This window comes from Oxyura jamaicensis, chromosome 4 (assembly GCF_011077185.1).
Source record: "Oxyura jamaicensis isolate SHBP4307 breed ruddy duck chromosome 4, BPBGC_Ojam_1.0, whole genome shotgun sequence".
Taxonomy (NCBI): Eukaryota; Metazoa; Chordata; class Aves; order Anseriformes; family Anatidae; genus Oxyura; species Oxyura jamaicensis.
Window position 1 is genome coordinate 68,333,504 of NC_048896.1, and position 21,281 is coordinate 68,354,784.

The window sequence follows — 21,281 nt, forward strand, 5'->3', positions numbered from 1 at the left end:
GTGACTACTCCCTGGACAGGAGGCTGCTAACATGCCCCTTCTCAGGGCTTCCCCACTGCAAGCCTTTCCCAGCTCCTGCTTGCAAACAGGGACAGTTTGCAGAGCAGGGAGCTCATCAGACAAGTTTAATTCAGTTTTCTGGCTGATATCACGCAATTCTTTTCCAATTCTCATTTGGTTATATTAAATCCTGTGGGAGCTCAGCATCACAGAGCAAAATTTGTTTGGATTTGTAAAGAAGGTTTGTTCAGTTTTTTTTTTTCTTAAAAAACAAACAAACAAACAAAAAAACATCCATGGCTAAAGGAAGAAAAACCATAGCCATTTAAAGACAGGGTCATCTAATCTTCCACATTCATCAAGAGCATCAGACCAAAGACTGACACAAGCCAGTTTTAGTTCCTTGTTGAAAACAACCCTTGCATAAAACCCTATACCAGAAAAGCCTATACCAGAGAGGCAGAACATATAGTGCAGGCATACAACAAAGCATTACTGTTTGCATCCCATGTCACCCTTTCCACAGTATGTGCAGACTGGTGGGCATCAAACCTACCAGCACACACAGTGCCAAGACCAGAAGAGTTTTGAGCGTTTCGACTCTTGTGGGGAGATCATCATTCACAAAAATAAAAATTAAAAAAAAAAAAAAAAAAGACTGACTCCTTATAACCACCTTTCAATAAGTGAGTATAGACCCCTCACATATCCTTAAATTATATATCATTTATTGAAATATAGAGATCTTAATTTACAGGATTTTTTTTTCAAAGACAAAATATCAACAGGGGCATTTTGTAATACATTTTGTGCCTACCATCACTCAGGCCAGTTTGCCCTTCTTCAAACATTTCACAACAGCCACCATTTTGGAAACACTTCCTTTTTTATTATTCTAAAATATAACTTTTGGACATTCAAAGTGCAACAGTTAACGTGCCTGTGGAATATATCACAGTAAAAAAAAAAATATAAACAAAGGCAGTGATATAGCTGTCATAAATGTTTTGGCAGTATTCTAGAAGTCTATATAAAAATACTTATATACATATTGATGTATAACATCACCATATCTCACGTCCTTCATCATGAAATAGGACCTTTTTGTACAAGTTGAAGACCACACTGTAAGGAATTGGTTGGCCATTCCAAATCAAAAGCTGTGTTTCATAGGCTAATGTTGATTGTCATTATACAATTACCCTAGAAAAAGGTTTGGGAATTTCTCTTCCAGTGGCTTCTCAAAAATTAAGCCATAAAAGAAAAAGTTGGTACTACTGAAAATGTTGTAAAACTAAAGGAATCATCCTCTGCCTCTCATTCTAATTTCCAGGCCAGCTTATCTGATTCCAGCTGGGTTTGGCTAGATCCCTGCTACAGATGAAATTAATGTACACAATTTTAATGAGAGGATGGAAAATTATCATTCCCATGCATTGGAAAGTGAGCTGGCTCTGGTTCGCATCCACCGTTTGGGTCTACCCCCAAGATGTGTTGTGCGATACAGAATGAAACTATTGAGGGGAAGGGGAGACCATGTGAAAATGTCCTTGTATTCCAGTAACTGGTAAATAAAATGTGCTGGGCCTGACTTTCAGACCCTGAAGAACACTAGGCCATGTGCAAAAATGCAGGTGAAATTGCTTGCCTAATTTGAGCATGTAGTTGTAACGATTACACATGCAAATTAAGGCACGTGTGGTCTCAAGTGGCCATTCAGATATCTGGGATATCCAATAGACAATTTGTGTTTCCTCAATTCATAGTTCATAGCTGGAAGGGGGCTTTACATCATCTTGTGTGTCCTGGCTATATCAAGAGTCTTTATATTTCACAGTTGTCCCCATACAGAGCTCAGCGGCATGTTTGGCTAAAGCACAGCTCCCAGAAAGACTCTCAGTCTTTATTGACTGCAGGAAATGGAGGATGCACCATTGCTCTTGGTTCATTCTGATTGTCAGCCATCACCAGGGTTGGAAATGCAGGTGCCTCACTTCAGGTTGTGTTTCCACATCTGCAGAACATTTGTACGTGGCCTCAGCCAGGTGACATTTTGAAACCAAGATCCAGAATTATTTGCCTGTAACACTGACAATATTACATCAGCTTTCATTTGATCCACAACCATCCGCAAGTGAAGCCAAGGGGAGTTGTGTAGCTTTCTTTAGGGCCATTTCAAACTAAATTTTAGTTTGTTGTTCAGATCCAGGTAGGATGTGCTGTACTCACTGCTGGTCCACTTCTCACACTTGCTAGGAAAAATACTGCAACACAGGGATGAACTTAAACCATATTTGCATTGATTGTGTCATGCCAGATGCTGAGCACTCCTGCGAGGTGCTTGTCACACTGAATTAGGGTTAAGTTTGAAAGCTGAGCACCAGAAAGTATGGGGCCCTTTGCAGTGATGTACCTTTTTTCACATGTAAGTCTTCCAAAGCATCATATATCAATAACACATTGTATAGTGATAGCAGTAATCATAATACTTTGTTCATGTAAGTGGTGTCAAAAATAACTATTGCAGGCTGAGATCAGGTTCATTTTCATGCACCTTCTTCCAAAAAGCACACTTGGAAGCAATTACCATTTGTAATTAGTCTGCAAAGATAATAAGTCAGAGATTTCTGCTCTTGTTTAAACCTGAAAACTAAGACAAGGATACTTGTTGCAGAATTATTTCTGCTTGTTTAATCTGGAGCTCGAGGCTGGGAGAGATGTCTTTGTTCCTTGAGCAGTTCAAATACCAAATTGATTCTTCACAGCTAAACCCAGGATAAGATTTCTTTTGAGTACACATGAAATACTAAACAATGGGATGTTGCTGGTGGTTTATGATAATTTCCATCCTGGAAATCTGGCATAAATTTAATTTTAAAAAAAACTTTACTTACTTGCAGGACAATAACTGCTTCTAGTACATCTGATTAGAAAAGCTACTCAGTTCATGATAGAAAACTAAATCTTAGTGTAATATAAGATCCAAATTTTTCTCCGTAGTAAAGTAGTTTTAGCTAATCAGAGCAATACTCTGCACAGCCAGATAAAAGGATTGTTTCATAAAATTTTTCAGGTCAGACTTTTTTTTATCATACTTTATAAAATTTCTTGAGACTGTGCTTTTACTGAAGGACAATGAATTATAAAATATACACTTAGTGTTACTGAAAACAGTAGTAGTATTATCATGAAAACAGCTATCTTCTATAGTTAATAAAGACTTGCTAGGTTTCTAACACCTATTATAGACTGTTTTTTAATTATTATTATTATTATTATTCCCCTTGCATTAATGGTTAAAAGTAACATGTTTTTTAGTACCGGTCAGTTTTTTTGTGGTTTCAGACCCTTTTGGTCCAAAAGTGGTTTTTGCATGTTCTTCAATTCACATGATAGTTCAACAGCAGCTGACATTGAGATTGAGGGAGGAAGTACACAAAATTCATGAGCAATCTCTTCTAAAATCCATGGAGTGTGTTCAATGTGCACCTCAGAAGATCCTTGAGTAGACAGTTATTTACATAATTACAATGGTGAAGTATTGCTGCAGTGGAAATTCTATACATCAAAGTCATAGGAATGCCCTTGAAACACAAAACTGGTCTGTTTGTGGCCTTTTCCTTCTCCCTCCTACCAGTCTGAATGGCAAACAACACTGAGATGCTAATGAAGTACTGCAAGAAGCAACACTAAAAAAATCCATCTTCAACACGTCGCTCTCATTCACACTCAGGCTGATTCCCGTGCCCATCACTGGGAGTTTCTCTGTACAAATCCATCTTCCCTTCACATCCTCAACATTGCAATAAAGTGGTTTTCTCTGTGGAGCAGAAGTCTGTAGACAGCACGGCAAGCTTCCCCATGTGCAGAGTCAGAGGGTGTCCGTGGGGTTACAGGAAGCTGTCCTCTACCAGGTCTGAGGAGTCAATCCCAATGTCATCCATCATGTCAATGTCCTCAATGGTCTCATCCTCTCTCTTGATAAAAGTAGAGCTACTGGAACCAGTTTCAATGGCACTTTCTTCAGATGTCTGGGAACTGGAAGAGACAAACATCTCAGAGTTAAAATATGCATCTAATGTGGCCAGGTAAGTGTCCCAGTTTCTAGCAGAACTGAACACCACCTCCCCATGTGCTTTCTGATGCATGACGCAATAAGATAATAAGACTAATAAATAGATTAATACTGAATGAAAAAATAGAGGTAATAAATCTTAATCTCATTGGTGTTTCTTAGAGACTTCGTTTGCCCTCTTACTGAAAACAGTGCAAGAATATCCAAAAAATAAATGTCTAGGTTGCTAATTTTATATACAATGCTGCTGAAAAGGCAGTGGTGAGTTAAGTCGCTGCCACTCACAGTAGGGGTTAGACAGTGCTGTGCTTTAGTGGAATTGTTCGTATACTCTGAACAGGAAGCAGTAAAATGTCCTGGACAGACTGCTGTCAATGAAAAAATATTGTAGAAGCTAATGACAAAAACTTCAGAATTTTGGAGTTGGTCTCATACAGAACTAACCAGTCCCGTGATACATTGACCGGGAGGGACAAAAATGTGCCCACAGAGCACTCAGACAGCTGCTGTGACTTGGCAAAGCTAGCAAGAGAGTCCCAGTGACACACAGGAGCACCCTGTGTCCCTGGCAGCCACAAAAGAGCCAAAATAAGGTATTTCCCATAGAAAATATTGTGGCTAGTCATATTGCCATAGTTACATGGGACCTTCCTAGTCAGTAACTCCAACAGAGCCCAGGAAACTATTAATGGAACGGGATGATAAAAAGCTTTAATGCACATCACCAAAGAGGACCCAGAATGGTAACGATGGGCCACCTGATCTGAAAATCGCACCCACCTGTGCCGGTTCCTCTTGCCAAGCTCATCTTCAGAAACAGGGTCAATATCAGGCAGGGGGATGATGTACCCGCTGTCAGCGCTCAGCCTCTGCTCATCAAATCCACTCTCTCTGTCCTTTAACTTGTCTTCGTTCTTGTAGGTGACACCAATGTAAGCATTGTCACAGTCCCCTCTCATGCGTGTGACAGCTGGGTGATCGCTTTTCAGGAAGTCCAGGTGAATCTTCTCGTAGCTCTGAAAATATTCATTTCAACCCCCTCATTAGATGTTATTCACTAAGACAACTTTTCTTCAGCTGGGTAACTATGATTCATTAACCCACTCATTAATTCATCATTTGCCCTTTGAGCCTGCAACACTCGATGGAGAAGCCCAGCATCTTAAAGTGACTGGGAGTTTGAAGTGATAAGTTGGTTTTAGAAGATGCTGGAGTGAGTGTGGCAGCATAAAACAGTCAAGTAGGTGTGACAAAGAGGTAGGGGGAGAGGGAAGGGTTTGAAAGCAGGTTGGGAAATGAAATTAGGAAATGAAGCACTAAATGATGGAGCAGGCAAAGCTTTTAAAGAGGTGTTAGGAGTTTGAGAGGAAAACCTGGTGGTGAATTGTGGCAGGGTCTAAAGAGGGAGAGAGTAAGATTGTACATATGGGCCAAGTAATTCCTTTTCTGGAATACTTTCACTGCCTGGAAAATCCCGTGAAAATACGTGAAAAAAATCCTCCACTAAAACCTTCACTCAGTAGGATTTCATGAGAGTTCTGCTTCCCACCTAAAACTGCAGAATTGCTTCTTTTGGTAACCTCAGCTTCATGTCCCCAGGACATGCAATGTCCCTGCCTGAATCATGTAATTCATGCAGGTTAGGGTGTGTCAGTCCGGTGGTTCTGATGGCTGAACAACGGTGACAACTCCCTCTAAAAATATATGCCGAAAACACAAACCTTTTTGTACTCTCCAGGCAACAAGCTCTCCACGATTTCACTCAAGTGGTAAAAAGAGGGTCTTTTCTCTGGTTCACTGTTCCAGCATTTCACCATGATCTCATACCTGCAGATAAGATGGAAACCAGTTTAATCAACTGGGAAGTAAAATGAGCTATCAAATGAAAGCTGAAGCCAAAATTGTCCAGGCTGCCCAGGCATGGGAAAACCAAACACACACTTACACTTCATTGGTAGCATGATCGGGTTTTGCCATTCGGTAGCCACTCTTTATCTTATTGTAGAAGGTAGAATCAACCATCATGCCAGGATATGGTGTGCCACCTGCAGGTAAAACAGAAGAAAAAATACTGTTCTACATTGTGTTAATACTTGCAACCTTGTAATAAATCACAGCTTATGATATTGAAAATGTTCACATATCCACAAATACCAATTAGTGTGTGTTTGCTGAACTATATAAAGATGCTGACTTGGAGAAAACCACACAATTCATTTGTCTGCTTAACACTCCACTAGGGTATATTTTAAATTTTAGAGAGTGCTGAGGACACACAAGAGTTTAGATGAGTAAGAAGCAGCTTGGTTTTAAAGGCTTTTTAAGAACTGTTCAGAGGCACATATATCTATTCCAGTTATTGATCATTTTATGTTTCGTGATGTGAGATAAGAACTGTTAATAAAAATGATAGCTAACAAGCCTGGAAGCTGTGTGCAGGCTTGTGTGCCTACATGTACAAAATATTCTTTCCTCTCAGCAAGGGTGTAATTGCATAGAACTGAAGCTTTGTAATTCATTACTTGCAATGTTAAGTGGCTCTAACGTAGAACCTGTTTATAAAACTGAAACATTGTCTTTTTCTCCAAATACTGACTTGCTGCTCAGGCCAAAAAGTGCCATGGTTTGATATGCCATTAAAATTAATGAAACTAAACTGAAGAAGACCAAAATAAATAAATAAATAAATAAAATAAAATAAAAAATAAAAAACTGAAGTACGTTGTTTGCATCAGCTGCAATCTATTTCTGGTCTGACGTGAAACATTGGCCAGGAAAGACTGAAGTGGGAACCACTTAAAAAAAAATACCTTTGCAGTGTTTCTAAAGTGTATTAACTGGGCAAAGAGTCTGAATGACGCCCGGATCAGGTCATCAGTCTGCATTTGACAGACCTAAGGTTACTGCTCTGCTCTGCTTCTGGCTTTCTGTGTGACTTTGGACAAGTCCCTTGCTTGTGACTGTGTTTTGCTTTCCAAGAAATAACAATTTTCTTTGGTGCAGGCATGCACGCTGTAATATTTACTCCAAAGATCTCATCCCTTTCAAAAGCAAGGTTTTCACCTTAAAACTAGGCTTCAGACCCTACCTTACAAGCAGGACCACGAAGCACTTAATTGTGCCTCGGTTCCCCATCTATACAGTGGCACTTCTGTGTCTCCCAGGGATGCTGGTGAATGGATAGTACAATGCCCAGAGATTACAGTAATTAATACCATAAGTAGTGGTGCAATTGCTGCGTTGTTTTGTTGATTTTTGTTGTTGTTGTTTGTTTGATTGTTTGTTTTTTGAGAAGCAGCAACGTGACAGCTTATTCTAGAAAATAGCATTAGACTTGGGGTTGCCATGGGGCAGTAGTAGACACCATACAGGCATGATTAATTCTGCTCTGAGTAAATCTGGGCAAAGCACACTTGCTGAAGCAGGCCAGCCACCCACCCGGGAGGCTAATTAATCAGCCTGAGTCAAGAGCCAGGCTGTTCCCAGCTGGGAACTGTACATTGTCTCTAACTGCTATACGTTGTCATAACCACTTTACACTGCCATAAACCAACTGTGTGAACAGTGCTGACCTGGAAATGAGAAATCAGTGTCCCAGAAGATTGACATTTGTGTCTGTTCAGTAATGGGACTAAGACAGGATCTTTTGAAACATATATGAAGAGACTGCTTCAAAACAGCCACTCGGCTGGGATGCAGCCGAGTCTCCCCGATGCATGGGGGAAGCTTGTTCCTCTGCGTTTTGGCCAGAAATTTTATCTTGGCCTGGAGACACCAATATTTTTCCACAACAGCTTTCCAGTCAGTGCTTTCAGTTTTCTAGCAAAAAATGTTAAAAAGTATCTTTTTTTAAAAAAAAAAAATAATAGAATGGACTTCTTCACACCTAATTCTGGGACCTGAAACCCCATAAACCACATATAGAAGAATAATTACAAATTGATTTCATGCATATATTTCTAGTGTAGAATTTGAAATGCTTTATGTGGAACAGCTTGGACTGAAAAAGTTTAATTATGGCACGTAAGAAAGTGTTCACAGTACATACCAAGAGAAAATATTTCCCACAGCAGAATGCCATAAGACCAGACATCACTTAATGTTGTGTACAGATTGTCAAAAATGCTTTCAGGTGCCATCCATTTTACTGGGAGAAAAGTCTGTAGCAAAAAGAAATAGACCCCAAAGCACACAGGTTAGTCATTAAATAAATACTTCCCATTACAGTTGTTTGATAGCCAGGATTAGCTTCTCTTTTGTAAGAAAACTTGTGTTAACATGGATAGTATTTATTTTTAATTCCATGTCACACAGAGGTGCTAGGATTAGAAGCAATTAGAGCTACTCTGCTCCCCAGAATAACTGATTAAGCTGTAACTGTATTCATTTTATTACTAGCAAATGACCAGGCTGATTGGAGATACAGTGCAAAGGGTGGCACTGATGATCTAGATTTGATATGTCATTGACTGATGTGTTACTGCTCTACATATCACAGTAACAGTTCCTTAATCTATCCAGTCACAAAACTTGCCAGTTAAAACTTAAGCCTGTGAAGCACTAAGTGTGGCCAAGAGCTTTCCAGCTTTCAAGCAGACTTAGGAAAGTTCTGTGAATTAATGAACTGAAGAAAAATTGTTCTCAAGAGTGCTCATCGCAACAGTCAATTAGTGTAACCAACACTGCTAACTGACATTTAAGGCTGACACTTCTCATTGCCATTAAAACAGAGCTAGGGAGATTAAGAAGTACATACGCTGCCCTTGGAGACGTAGTTGGAATCATGCATGATGTCTCTAGCCAACCCAAAGTCACAGATCTTCACAATTTTTCCTTGAGCCAGAAGGACATTACGAGCTGCCAAGTCACGGTGTACGCACTGCACGGAGAGAAATTAAGTAGTTCAAGGACATGCTAATTCCAGGAGGGCCACTTCCCTTGCAGAGCCCTCTGAAAACATCCAGTTCTGTTGGTTTTCTGGGCACAGTCTCAACAAGACCTTCTAATGCACAGCCGTCATTCCTGCCCTCTAACAGGGACATGGAGGCATGAGTCCCCAGAGACAGCAGGGGCTCATGTGGGGTTACTGCAGTGGGGAGGATGCCACTCTTTTCTCCTCCACCCATCATGTGCTAGTGATACATTTGTGCTTCTGAGCACGCTGGCCTGTGGCTGCATGGACCCTCCACCCAGCCTCTGCCTTCCCCCACCTTCTCCAGGACCCTGACTCCACAAATGTCATGGGCTGCAAAGGAGAAAGAGGAGGGTGCTTTGATTTTTCTAACCATGGTGATCTCAATTTCCAGGTAAGTGAGAGAGCTGCCCAGAACCCCAGAAGAATATTATACTGCGTCATGTTTTTAGAATCTAAACTGAAACTCACAGCTGAAGACATTTTGACACTTTCTTACACGTTTTATTTACTTACATTTTTAGAAGCCAAGAATTCCATTCCCCGTGCAACCTGGTAGGTGAAGCTCAGCAAATCCAATAGGCTGAGGCCCTCCGAACTGTCATCTGAAAGAAGGTTTTTGACTTCTGAATCTATTGAAAAAGAGAGAAAAAAATATGTTTGTGCTGTAGAGTGTGAAAGCAACATTAATTTCCCCCTACCTATCATGATTCTAGGCTGATGATTTTAACAGAGTACCATGACCAAAACAGTCTTTTTATAATAACTAAACACTTCTAACGTCTGCATCAGCCACTCACATGCTGCATTGTGTTAAATATAGTTTTTTTTTTCCTCCTGTCTGCATTTTTTCCACCACAGAATGACAGAAAAGGGAGAAATTTAAAAGGCCCAAAGAAGTGTTATACAAGTTGTTTACAATACCAAGTGTGTGGTTTATTTATTATTTTTATCATTTTTATTTAATATTTATTTAGAGGTGGTACTTCTGTCAGGTTTTTGTGTATGCATATACATTCTTATCCATTTACTGTCACTGAACACTGTTATGTTTTCCAGAAAGTATTCACTGGGATGAATCCAATACCAGCAAAATGGGTCAGGAATTCTATGGCAACAAATTTATTTTTTTATGAAAGATGTCAGCAAAAAAACAGTCAAAACTCAGTGATTCATTTATCCCTACTGTCCGAGAGCACAATATGAGTGCATTAGTCTGCCCGGTAAATCTGGGACTGGATATGCTTCAGTTCCTGAGGCCTAGGGCCAGAAGTGACTGTGCCTATTTTAAAGCAAAGCATATTTAGTTTCTGAGAAAAGGGACAGGGAATGGGATGCATTCATTATCTTCATTACATAATTCAGGAAAGTATTTGGGAGTGTTCTACATTTGGTAAGTGTCAGCTAATATGAAATGTAAGTGGAAACAGAGCGATATAAATTACTATTATTATTGTTCATTCCTATTGCTCAAAATCTTGCAGACTACACGACTAATGAAATCACTGCCTCCAAAGACTGTCTATAGCTCCAGTGCAGAACACAGCCCCTCAGCAACTCAGCACAGAAGGAAATATGCAGCTCTACCTCTTCTGCCCCAGGAGCATGCGCTCCTGCCACCAACCATGACAGTCCTAGCACCAGCTTTTAGCTGATAGCTGATACTCACACACTTACAGAACACAGCTGAGTGGTTTATGCCCATATCATAAATGGCAAAAATAAGACACGGAAGGGACAATTCTATGTTACCTGACAAAGATTTCTTCTTATATGAAGCCGGCCGATCATACACAGATCTCTGAATATCAGAATATTTAGATCCCTCCTTCCTTTCCAGCATTGGCACGTACTGAGTTGTATCAGCTTGTTTCATGTCCATGTATTCTCCAGTGTTTTCAAATGATAAAATCACATAACTGAAATTAAATAATAATAATAATACAGTTGCAACAGTTAGTATTACATAGTCTTCCCCACCAGATCCTATGCATCTGGCAGTTCTTATGGCATACAACTTTATTGCTGTGAAATACAAGGGTGTAAGAGCTGACTTCTTGATAGAGAATGCATAGGAATCCTGTATTACAACATAGCCATGTATTGCCATACATGCATTACCACATATTATTTATTACATGCTACCATGGATTACAGTAGTCAAACAAAAGTGCCTCAAACTTATCCTTTTGTCAACAGTCAGGTATGCAAACATGTATTGTCTAACTTCCAAAAATCCCACTAAATTCAGATATTACTACCTCAGCTGTTCAGTTCAAGGAGTTCCAAAGGATAAATGTAGTTTATTCACTCAGTTTGTATCAAATCCAGTCCATCTGAGCAATCCCATGCTCAGATGAATGTTTCTGGCTGAATTTGGCTACCAAGTCAGTTGGTCTATTTGCCTGCATGTTTTTTCGAGGGAATCCCTGACACCTTCTAAATCCTGGCTAATGCTATGACACTACTTGATTGTTGAATGTACAATGACAAGCTTCATCCACCATCATCTGGAAAAAGCTATTGGAAACTGTTGAGACTAGCTGGGCCTTTGGTAGGTAAAGGAGAATACTTGGAGAGCAAACTCTGCCAGGTTATTTGAAGGGAAGGAGTTTTAGACAGGAGAAATCCCCCAAACAAGTAAACAGAGAAACCAAGTAGTGGTGCTTTACTTCTAAATCTTGGGTGCGTAGAGGCAAAAGGACATCTATAGAGAAAGGAGGAACACTGGACCATCCTTTCTTAATGGAGGTGTTCTTTGGGACCTCAGGATCAGGTAGGGAAGAGGGAATGGGTCTTGAGAAGACAGTAGACGAACTGCATTACTCCAGAGACGATGCTGTAACAAGGCAGATTTGAGACTGCTGGGGACTTGTAAGGATGTTAGCTTTTTCTCTAGATACGTATATCTCTCACACTACCTTGGGTACAGCAGAAATTGTTTAAAGGGTTTGCAAAACCTGTATGTTGTGCTGTCCCTTGAGTACATGGAAGGCTCTAAGTTGCTGGTGTCTGTGGAGAACCCACAGCGATGCTGGGGCTGTGGGCATCTGTACAGAGGAACCATGGATCTAGGATACATGTCAGGGAGACTCAACAAAAGGTGCTGAACCTTCCTGGATCTATGAAAACTGATAAATGAAAACCCACTGAGAAGAATTAGGGAGAGCTCTGAATCACAGAATGAGAGGAAAGGAATAAGTGTTAGTAATCACATTCCCTTATGTTGCAGGTCATACGTTTTTTTCCCCCTTTTTCCCACCTTCTTGTGCTTTCATCAGCTGGGTTCATCCCAAAGATATCCAAGTCTTTCTTGGGCTTCTCTGGGTGGCGGCTCAGGAAATTGTCCCTGTTCTTATGCAGATAGTTCACCAAATCACCATAAAAGCAGTATTCAGTGATGATGTAAATAGGACCTGATGAAATAAGGCAAATCAATGCATTGATGATGTCTTTCAAAAATGAAAGATTTCAAAGACAGCAGAAAATCAATTCTAAAACATTAAAAGTACTGGAAGTTAATGCATTTACTAAGTTATGACTGTAATGTCTGCCAAATAACAAGTAGGTTATGAAACCTTTTATTTATATATATTTTGTGTTAAAGTGCTTTGCTTGACATTTATGCATTTTTTACAGAGCAGCAAACCTCTGCTCTGTCAGACAAACTCACCTGATTTTGTACAAGCTCCAAGCAGGTTCACAATATTCAGGTGGGGCCCGAGATGCGTCATTATCTTCAGTTCAGACATGAGTGCCTGTTTTTCACTGGATCTAGCTGTAGCTGTTGAAAAAGCACACCAATCACTTAGCGAGAGCAGTCACCTTCTTCACAATAACAAGCCATCTTTCTTTGCTTGCCTCAGTAGAACATTTCTCCCATGGTGCCTTGAAGAAGACTGTGTACTTTGCTTGACAAGGAGATCTCTTAAGGCTTGGAGAAGAGTCACGAATCACTAATAAAGGACTCATTTGATCCAAATCAAGAGCTGGCCCAGTCTGTTTGCCCTTTTCCAGGGGTACAGTGGATTGCCTGGGTGGCACAGAGGCACTTTACAAGCTGCTCTTTTCAACACAAGAAATCTCCTCGTGGTCCTGTGCAAGTGATGCAAACAGGCTCCACCCACACTGCAGGTAGGTTTGCAGCTTCAGATAAGGAGAAACTATTTATATACAAGCAACATTTAAATAACCCCATGGGAACATGCACTGCCTAGCATGGGAAATGAAACAGTGATAACTTACGTTTCAGCATTTTCACAGCTACTTTCATCACTGGTTGAGAACGGCTCAATCCATATGCAGTCCCTTCAACCACTTTTCCGAATGCACCAGAACCAAGGATTCGACCTGAGCACAAGAGAAAGCATTATTTATTCCCGAGAAAAACAACAATTAGCCTCATTTCCTGCTGCCGTTCCACTCTGGGCTGTGATTCTTACATGGAATGAACACGCTCACTTAGCCAGACCGCCGGTATTATTATTATCAGTGTTGTTAAGCAGAAAAGCCAAAAATATTTTAAAGAAATGTTGTAATTAAGAACAATTCCTAAATAAAACCAAGCAAGAAAACATCAGGAGCACATCTGTACATGGGCACTTGTAGGAAAGGAGCTCTGAGGAATTTCATTTCACTCAAACTTGTCTCCTAACCTGCCTTGCCACCCTCATTTTACCCGTCCTAAACATTGAACTCCCTATGTCTAAGCTATTGCCTCAGTCAGTATCTGACTACACTACAATTGTGCCCTTTACTTCAAATCTGAACTGGGCTCTCCAGCTGTTCTTTCAGGCTGCTATATCAGTGCTGGATACATCTAGCAGCAAGACAGGCTGAAGAGAATCAGCAGCACGTTTAGGAATAGACAAGCAGGGCCATCAGTGATCTGAAGGAAGCTGAAATACATATTGATCACATATGACGGGAAACTCCTCTGAAGTTTAATGTACAAGTGTGCTTCACATGTTTGAATAAATTTTATTGCAAATTTCCAAATGCTATAATGAAACATCTAATGTTTATACACACTTTACTCTTCCCACAAATCAATTTAGACAAAAATTTTGGATTATCATATCCTGTCTTCTGTTATGGATATAGTGTGCAGAAGAATTGTATACAGATTGAGCAAGATTTTAGAGAAATATAAACTGCACAAACATGATCCAAAATACTATATTTCATAGCTTCCATATTGGACAGCAAGCTCATTACGGCAACGTTTATTCAGTGAACAAACCCATATATGAACTCCAGATGACAGGACATTTTCATATTCCCAATGAGCTTGCTGTTTCATTTCATGTTATTTTTTAACTTCCAACACTGGCAGACTAAGTAATGGCTTTTACTACGGAGATATATGGCATCTTGTCTTTGACGTTCACTTGCAGTTTGAACTTGCCGCCTTTTACACTTCTGAAGGTGTTATCTGGCATGCAATACCATATGTTTCTGTTATCCTGTGGCTACAGTCCACACTTTTATTGTATACACACTTTTAGAAGAAAGTTTTCAGCCAAAAAAAATATATATATCAGCATTCATTAACAAACACAAGAAACAGTTAAAGCGTGAGTAGCTGAGTTACCACTGAAGAACTTCTCCAAGATCATGACAGTGTAGTTTGTCACGCACACAAAAACTATCCAATTTCTTTTCAAAATTCCTGTGTTCCAAAGGTTATTTTTCCCAGTCAGGATGTGAGAAAGCTTCCCACTAAATTTCAAACTAATTCAAACAACCTGAGTCTGAAATTTGGCCCCTGAAATTTTTCAGCCTAAAGGTCTGGGAGCCACATGGCAGGATGCAGCCCTTCAGAAAGTGATGGCACTCACTGATGCTCCTTGATCTTCTTGTCTTCACAAGCCAATTCTTCCCCAGACCATATTGTCGACTGAGCACGAGACACACATTTCCCTCCCCTGCACCTTGGCCGAGCCTGGGCGAATGTGGAGGCAGTGAGAGCGCTTCTGGAGCAGCAGGGAGCTATTGCTGTTATTTCCCCTTTTCACCCCTTTCCATATAAGTCCCATGTGTCTTACACTTGGAACTTGGAGTCAGGTGGGAGCTGACTGCTTACAAGGCATCTGTAATGCAACCAGCTCCATCACTTTCTGGATGCCAAGGCCTGCACTGGAGCCCAAAATTATATTGTAGATTTACTTTTCTTAGTATAAAGGCATGAGGGGGATGTGCCCACTGGAGGAACAGGACTACTTCTCTGCAACAGAGGGACTGTGCAGACGCAAGGCTCCTCAAACTGGTGGAGGAACTGTACTTGGGGGTGAGAGCTAACTTCAGTTCCACCTTGGCACCCACTCAGAGAGCTTATGTGCCGAGACCAGCAGAGAGGTGCCACGTTCTGTTCCAGGGGGCACGACTACAAAGGTGAATTCCCAGACACAGCCCTCTCAACTGGGCTCTCCTTTGGCTGAAATTGAACAGGAAGGATCATATAACCCCAAACCAAATCATTACTTTCTTGGCATGTACAAAAAAGCCAAACAAAGGACAAGCTTTATCATCTATATCCAGCTTCTAGACTCGTAAGAAATTAGGTACCACATCACTAAGTGCTGAAAAACTTGAACCTTAACTTGTCTTTTGCAAGATGCAAGTGGGGATGGGTCTGATTCTATGTGTCAGACAGGCATTTCATTTTATTAACTCCACAGTATCAAAAGAGTGTCTTTTTTGGGAAGCAATGGGAGCAACTCTGCAACCTCTACATCCATCCCAAAATCCTGAGATCCAGCAGCACTCAAAGCGCTCTCCTGGAAGGGCCCTGCCCTCTGCCATTTCAGGATGTCCTGCAGGGACTGCTTCTCAGCAGTGCCAAGAGAAAACAGTGGCACAAAAGCAGCTCACTCTGTTATCCAATTTCTCATTCTCTTGCACAACCCCTAGTCCTGTGCTGGCTTCTGGGTGCTTTAAACAGAGCACTACCCACATTGTGGAGAGGGGATAACAAAGGGAAATGTGCAGTGTAACCCAAATTTATCAATTGAAACTCCAGCCAGCAAATGTTCAGAGTTGGCATTTAACATAGCTCTGCACTCCAGGCATTACTAGCTCAGGAAAAAAAAAAAAAAAAAAGGGGAGAGAGAGAGAAAAAAAAAAAAAAAAAAAAAAAAGAATGCCAGCTGGCTTACTCAGCTAGGGCGGGAAGTGCTCATCTGAATGAGCCAAAATGTTTTTGCCTCCTCTTTCACAGCCTCCCTGAGCTAAAGGTGCAATTCCTTTGCCGCCGTCTCCCACTTCAATAAGAGAAAACACGCAGACCAGAATTATCAGGCCCAGGAACAAAACTGTCCTTGTCAGCCAGAGAGGAAGCATTTAATATGGCAAAACAGCCAGCAGGGAAATGTTAACTGTGTCAAGAAGAATGCTTTGCACAATCCTGTTTGCTAAAAGGACATGTAGCACCCGCGTTTAAAGCACTGACTGTCATGAATGTACTTGTAAACAGGAAAGCGCTGAAGTAGACTGGTGCTCATGAGTCAGAGGGAGACAAAGTCACAGTGGTGGTCTGTTAACTCAGATCTGACAAATCCTATTTAGGCATATAATTAAAGTCGGGGTTGTTATAAAATAATTCCATTAAATATCCACCCTTGCCTAGTTTTCAATTAGCAAGATGAATTTAATTAAAGGCTATCATTCCTGAACCAGAAATTTTCTGTGCCTCTTTTTTCAAGAAATAATACCAGTTCTTTTCTCAAATAGGGGTAGGAGAACTACACCAGGGGAATGCGTTCTTTAAACGATACAAAAATAAATAAATAAAAAAAAAAAATACACCTTTCAGTTTTCTTCTCCTGAGTTTTTGTATACAGTTTGGTGCACTGATACATCCAAGAGAGGGATGCCTTGTGCATTTAAAGCACTACCTGGACAGAATAGTAAAATTGTTTATAATCACTACAATTTCAAATGATATAAATGAAAAATTGGGCCAGCCCTGAAGAAGTAATTGCTAATTGAACTCTGTATGAAGGCCAAGGCAGGCAAAACAAAGCAAGAAAGCAAAGGGGGAAGGAAGAAGGGCAGTAGCCACAAAAATAAGTTATGCAGTTACTCAGCAATTATATATGCACATCATGGATTAATAATTTAAAAAATATTTTAATAAAACTACATAACTACTTGCAGGTTTCCTTTGGCCTCTCCACATAAATATATAAATGTCTCGCAAATTAAAACTGCTGATTTGCTCCTTGTGGATGCTTTAGCAGAAGTGATTGTTGGAACTGCAGTTTAACACTAGCAGGGGCCACTTAAGCCACATTGACGTGGGCATTACACACAGAGCATGCAAAGCTGGAATGAAGGCGTGGGAGACACTAACATGAGTTGCTCGAGGCTAATACCACTGCAGGAGAAGAGGATGTGGAAGGAGAATTAAAGAAAGCAGATAGAGTCTGGAGTTCATGGTCATGAGTTACATTGCAAATGCTGGTATTGGAGTTGTCCATAAAAAGTTGTCCATAATTGTCCTTTTCCCAGGAGAAGGACCGGATTAGCCAGAGGAAACTTACCAAGCACTAACCCATCTCGAGGAAACTCCCATCTGGAGTCATAAGGCAGTTGCATTGGGTCCACATAAATGTATTCATGGCCATCAGGGCTGATAGACTCAATGACTCTCCATCTTATCTCATACCTTGGCTTCTGCAAAACATATTGAATGCAAAACTTATCATTAGTCCTGTGCCTGACTTGAGATCAAAACCCAGCAGGGCTCAGCATCCAACGTGAAATATTTCTTTCTAGGTTACCTGCTTCCAGATGATGACCAGGACAATCAGTGAAATTATCACAATCACTAACAGTACTAGGACTGCAGCAGCCACCGTCAGTTCTGATCGCAAGGCTGTGAAGTAACAAAACAGACCATATTTTCCTCCTGAGACATGAAGAACATGACACATGCACAAGACACCCCTCTCCCGCACCGCCACAGTTCCCATGTCTTGCAGATGTGGCAGGAGCACTCCCTGGGGCTGGTGACTGTAAAGCCTTTCCAAGCCCAGAGCTGTGCTGCCTTCCTGTTTCAAGACCAAATGCAAAGATTGTCTGGAATAACATCCCATAGCCAGTGGTAATAAAATGATTAAATGAATTGTGGAAACACGTAATAAGCGAAAAACAGATGCACCATAAAGACCTGTAAAATGCCTCATCCTCAGATGTCCCAGGGTGAATAAAATCCATTTTAATTTATCTTTATTTGCAGTAACTTATGTTTTTATCTATAATGCATTCTTCCAAACTGAATTGATGTGTTAAAGAGAGTTCAAACTGGCTGCTGTAATCTGACAGAAGGACAAAGCAAACTCACTGGGAGCCACAAGTTTCAGTTCCCGAGTAACAGCACCGAGGTCGTTCCTTGCCACACATCGCACAGCCAGGGTTTCCTCTACTTTCTGGAAGGTCACCTGGCTTTCCACCATGTTCTTCTCATCCAGATGGGCTTCCATGTGTATATCGGAGATATTGTTAGTCAGAAGTGTCCATGAAGTGTCATTGCTGCATCTGCAAAGAAGAATAACAGTGGAAACAGGGCTGGGCGTAGGTATGGATAAAGAAGAGTGAACACAACAGGAATCACCTTTCCCTATAATCATCTTCTGACAATGATCATTTTAAAGACCAGAAGTACTTAAGACCACCTTGGTGAAAAGCCTGCATCTTTCTTCCATCAGAATAATTGGCCTTCTGATGCTCATTACTGCTGCCACTTTGAAGGCCTGATAATGCAACCCAGCAGGTCCAGCGTAGATAGATCTTGGTGTTGCTAAGTATCGTGCATATAGTAACAGATGGATCTCTACTTCTCCCTGAATCCTTCACAGTCTTCAGGGCTTCTTGGGGCAGGGCTAAGAGGACAACCATCCCACCAGGCAGGAGGAGACAATGAGAGCGGAGCACAGTTGGGCTGTGCCCAGGGCTCCTAGCCTCTTTGCATGTGTGGTCTCCTTCTGCCTTCTGTGCAACCTCTCAGGGACAGCCCAGCCTCCCAGCAGCTACAGCAGGAATCAGTCTAGAAGCAACAGGATAATTGCTACATGTCTAGAATACTTTGGAGGTGAAAATTATAATTTTGGGGAGAAATAATTACAAGTGAAAATTTAGAAGCACACAAGAGTGTTAATGGGGCAGATTGAGCTATCAGTGAAACGATAGGAACTCCCTGAAAGGAGGGACAGGTACTCTTCAGGATCTGCTACATTCACTTATTGAACACAAAGCTTTTATCAGAGCTAAATCAAGGCATCATGTATTCTCCTACAGGATATGATCACTAGGAAAGGTACGGACAACCTCTCAAAATATAAGCAATATGCCTCTGAAAAGATAAATCAGATTTATAGTTTACTGGGCCTTGATGAGGAAAGTGTAGGATAGTAACTAGTAATGTTAAGTTAGTCAGTGAGAAAAACAGTCATATTTTAGATCACAAAGCACCCCTTCTTACTTTTTAATGTCCTTGCAAACCAGCCATTCCACATCAGGAAGTGGGGTCCCCTCTGCCAAGCACCTCACTGTCTGTCCCCCTGCAGAGCCGTGGTGGTCATCCACAAGGTCTAAGATCAAGGCTGGAACTAGAAAGGAGTCAGGAGTTTGTTAAAATATTAAGCAAGATCTAGAAAACAGTTTAAAAACTCAGAAAAAGCAGGGCAGGTATTATTTGGCCAACAGCTTAGTGGCAGCTAGCAACTGGGGCTTGGCCAGGAGGTCCTTGTCTCCTGAAGGGCAGAAGGGATCCTAGACTAGAGCCACGAAAAGGAAGTGCGGTGGGTATGCCACGTCCTCATGTCATGCTGAATGAGCTATCGCTCCTGCTGTCAGCTGGAATAACTTAGGCGGGAGGAAAAAGTTTCTTTCTGGCACAATGCCAGTGCAGAAGTCAAAGCCAGGATCAGCGTACAAGAGCTCCAAGGACTTAGCACGCACACACTCCTCCGGACACCCTAATTCTCACTTTTCTTATCTCAATAGTCCAGGCAATCCAGTGCTCGGTGTTGACGCTGTGTGTAAGTGGATCAAATCTTTGATGTGGGCCATCAGTTGTGGTGAGCAAGGCTTTGGGACTCCTTACCTTGTATGAGCAATGAGAAGGTGTATCTTTTTATCTCATCTTCATTTTCAGCAACCAAAGTATAGTACCCACTATCTTCTTCCTTGGCCCGGATTAATTTTAGTATACTTTGAAACCTGCAGAAATGGGAGGTCTGGTTTGCAAATTTTTGTTTGTATTTTGTTTGTATTTTTAAAGCAGGCATAAAAAAATCTGCTTCAATGCAACATATAATCTGGGTATGTGGAGATTGTAATGTGTTGACATTTGGCATTTCTAGCATGCCTTTGCACTAAAATCATTATTCAAACAGCAAATATCTACCAAAATACAACTGAGTAACAAGTGGGCATTATTGTATTCTGCATGGCTCTGACAAAGACTCTGATATTATTGGAAGTAGCTAGAGATTATTGGAGTGAAAATTTCTTGGAGGGACTGAAGAGGGCTAGTGCCCAGAAACCAAGCTTTGTATGTTTTGGAGGTGTTAATGTTATCAAGGGAACAAAAAAAAAAAGGCAGAATAGGCATCACCCTTTAGAGCAGAAAACAGAGGTTTTTTAAACGCTACTTTAGAAGAAGCAACAAACTGAAGTAGAAAGAGAGAGCAGGAGTAGCTCTTAAGTTTCTAGGGGAGATTGCAAAGTAAGATTCATGAGAGTATTTTTACCTTGTTTCCTGGACTCTGCTTGAACTAGTAACAATCTCAGTAAGATTTTCAATCAGAGTCACATTATCCTTCAACCAGTACATTTTTGGAGCTGGGTACGCCTGCACATCGACAACAAAATTTTTGACTTCATGTAGATTGACAGCTTCCAAAGGGCTAAACTGAGGCTCTAGATGAATGAACCCTTTGTCTGGAAATGAAAAAGCCATGTGTGAACAATGCTGTGCGGCATTTTTCAAGAGTAGTGTTTTCCAACACGTTAATAATTTTTGGACACTGAAATCAGACTATACCATGAACTGTAATGACTACTTTCTTATTTTCCTTAACCTCCTTGGTTGCATGTCGAGCAGTACATTCGTAATCCCCTGTGTCTTTCACTGATGCCTCAGGAATGGTCAAGGTGTAAACCAGCTTCTGCGATGGGACTTTGATATCATCAAGTTTTATCACACCTTTTTCTTTCTGTAGTTTGGAGAAGGAAAAAAAACCTTACTTAAGTAACTAAGCTGAAAGTAGACCATTGAGGATTTATGAT

General features: G+C 40.9%; 1 protein-coding gene across 2 annotated transcripts in view; it reads right to left on the reverse strand.

Moving 5' to 3' along the window:
* Positions 1 to 706: 706 nt before the first annotated feature.
* The window catches only part of PDGFRA (platelet derived growth factor receptor alpha), a 34,837-nt gene continuing 14,262 nt past the window's right edge, over positions 707 to 21,281 (reverse strand). For both annotated transcript variants that reach the window (XM_035323747.1, XM_035323746.1), the window contains exons 6-23: positions 21,037 to 21,208; positions 20,744 to 20,933; positions 20,095 to 20,210; positions 19,471 to 19,597; positions 18,334 to 18,527; positions 17,771 to 17,865; positions 17,531 to 17,663; positions 13,233 to 13,337; positions 12,661 to 12,771; positions 12,250 to 12,403; positions 10,740 to 10,906; positions 9,504 to 9,619; positions 8,832 to 8,954; positions 8,124 to 8,235; positions 6,021 to 6,120; positions 5,797 to 5,902; positions 4,856 to 5,091; positions 707 to 4,038 (exon numbers count right to left, since the gene is read on the reverse strand). In XM_035323747.1, the coding sequence (XP_035179638.1) occupies positions 3,891 to 4,038; positions 4,856 to 5,091; positions 5,797 to 5,902; positions 6,021 to 6,120; positions 8,124 to 8,235; positions 8,832 to 8,954; positions 9,504 to 9,619; positions 10,740 to 10,906; positions 12,250 to 12,403; positions 12,661 to 12,771; positions 13,233 to 13,337; positions 17,531 to 17,663; positions 17,771 to 17,865; positions 18,334 to 18,527; positions 19,471 to 19,597; positions 20,095 to 20,210; positions 20,744 to 20,933; positions 21,037 to 21,208 (2,505 nt within the window). In that variant the 3' untranslated portion in view covers positions 707 to 3,890. The remainder of the gene's footprint in view (positions 4,039 to 4,855; positions 5,092 to 5,796; positions 5,903 to 6,020; positions 6,121 to 8,123; positions 8,236 to 8,831; positions 8,955 to 9,503; positions 9,620 to 10,739; positions 10,907 to 12,249; positions 12,404 to 12,660; positions 12,772 to 13,232; positions 13,338 to 17,530; positions 17,664 to 17,770; positions 17,866 to 18,333; positions 18,528 to 19,470; positions 19,598 to 20,094; positions 20,211 to 20,743; positions 20,934 to 21,036; positions 21,209 to 21,281) is intronic.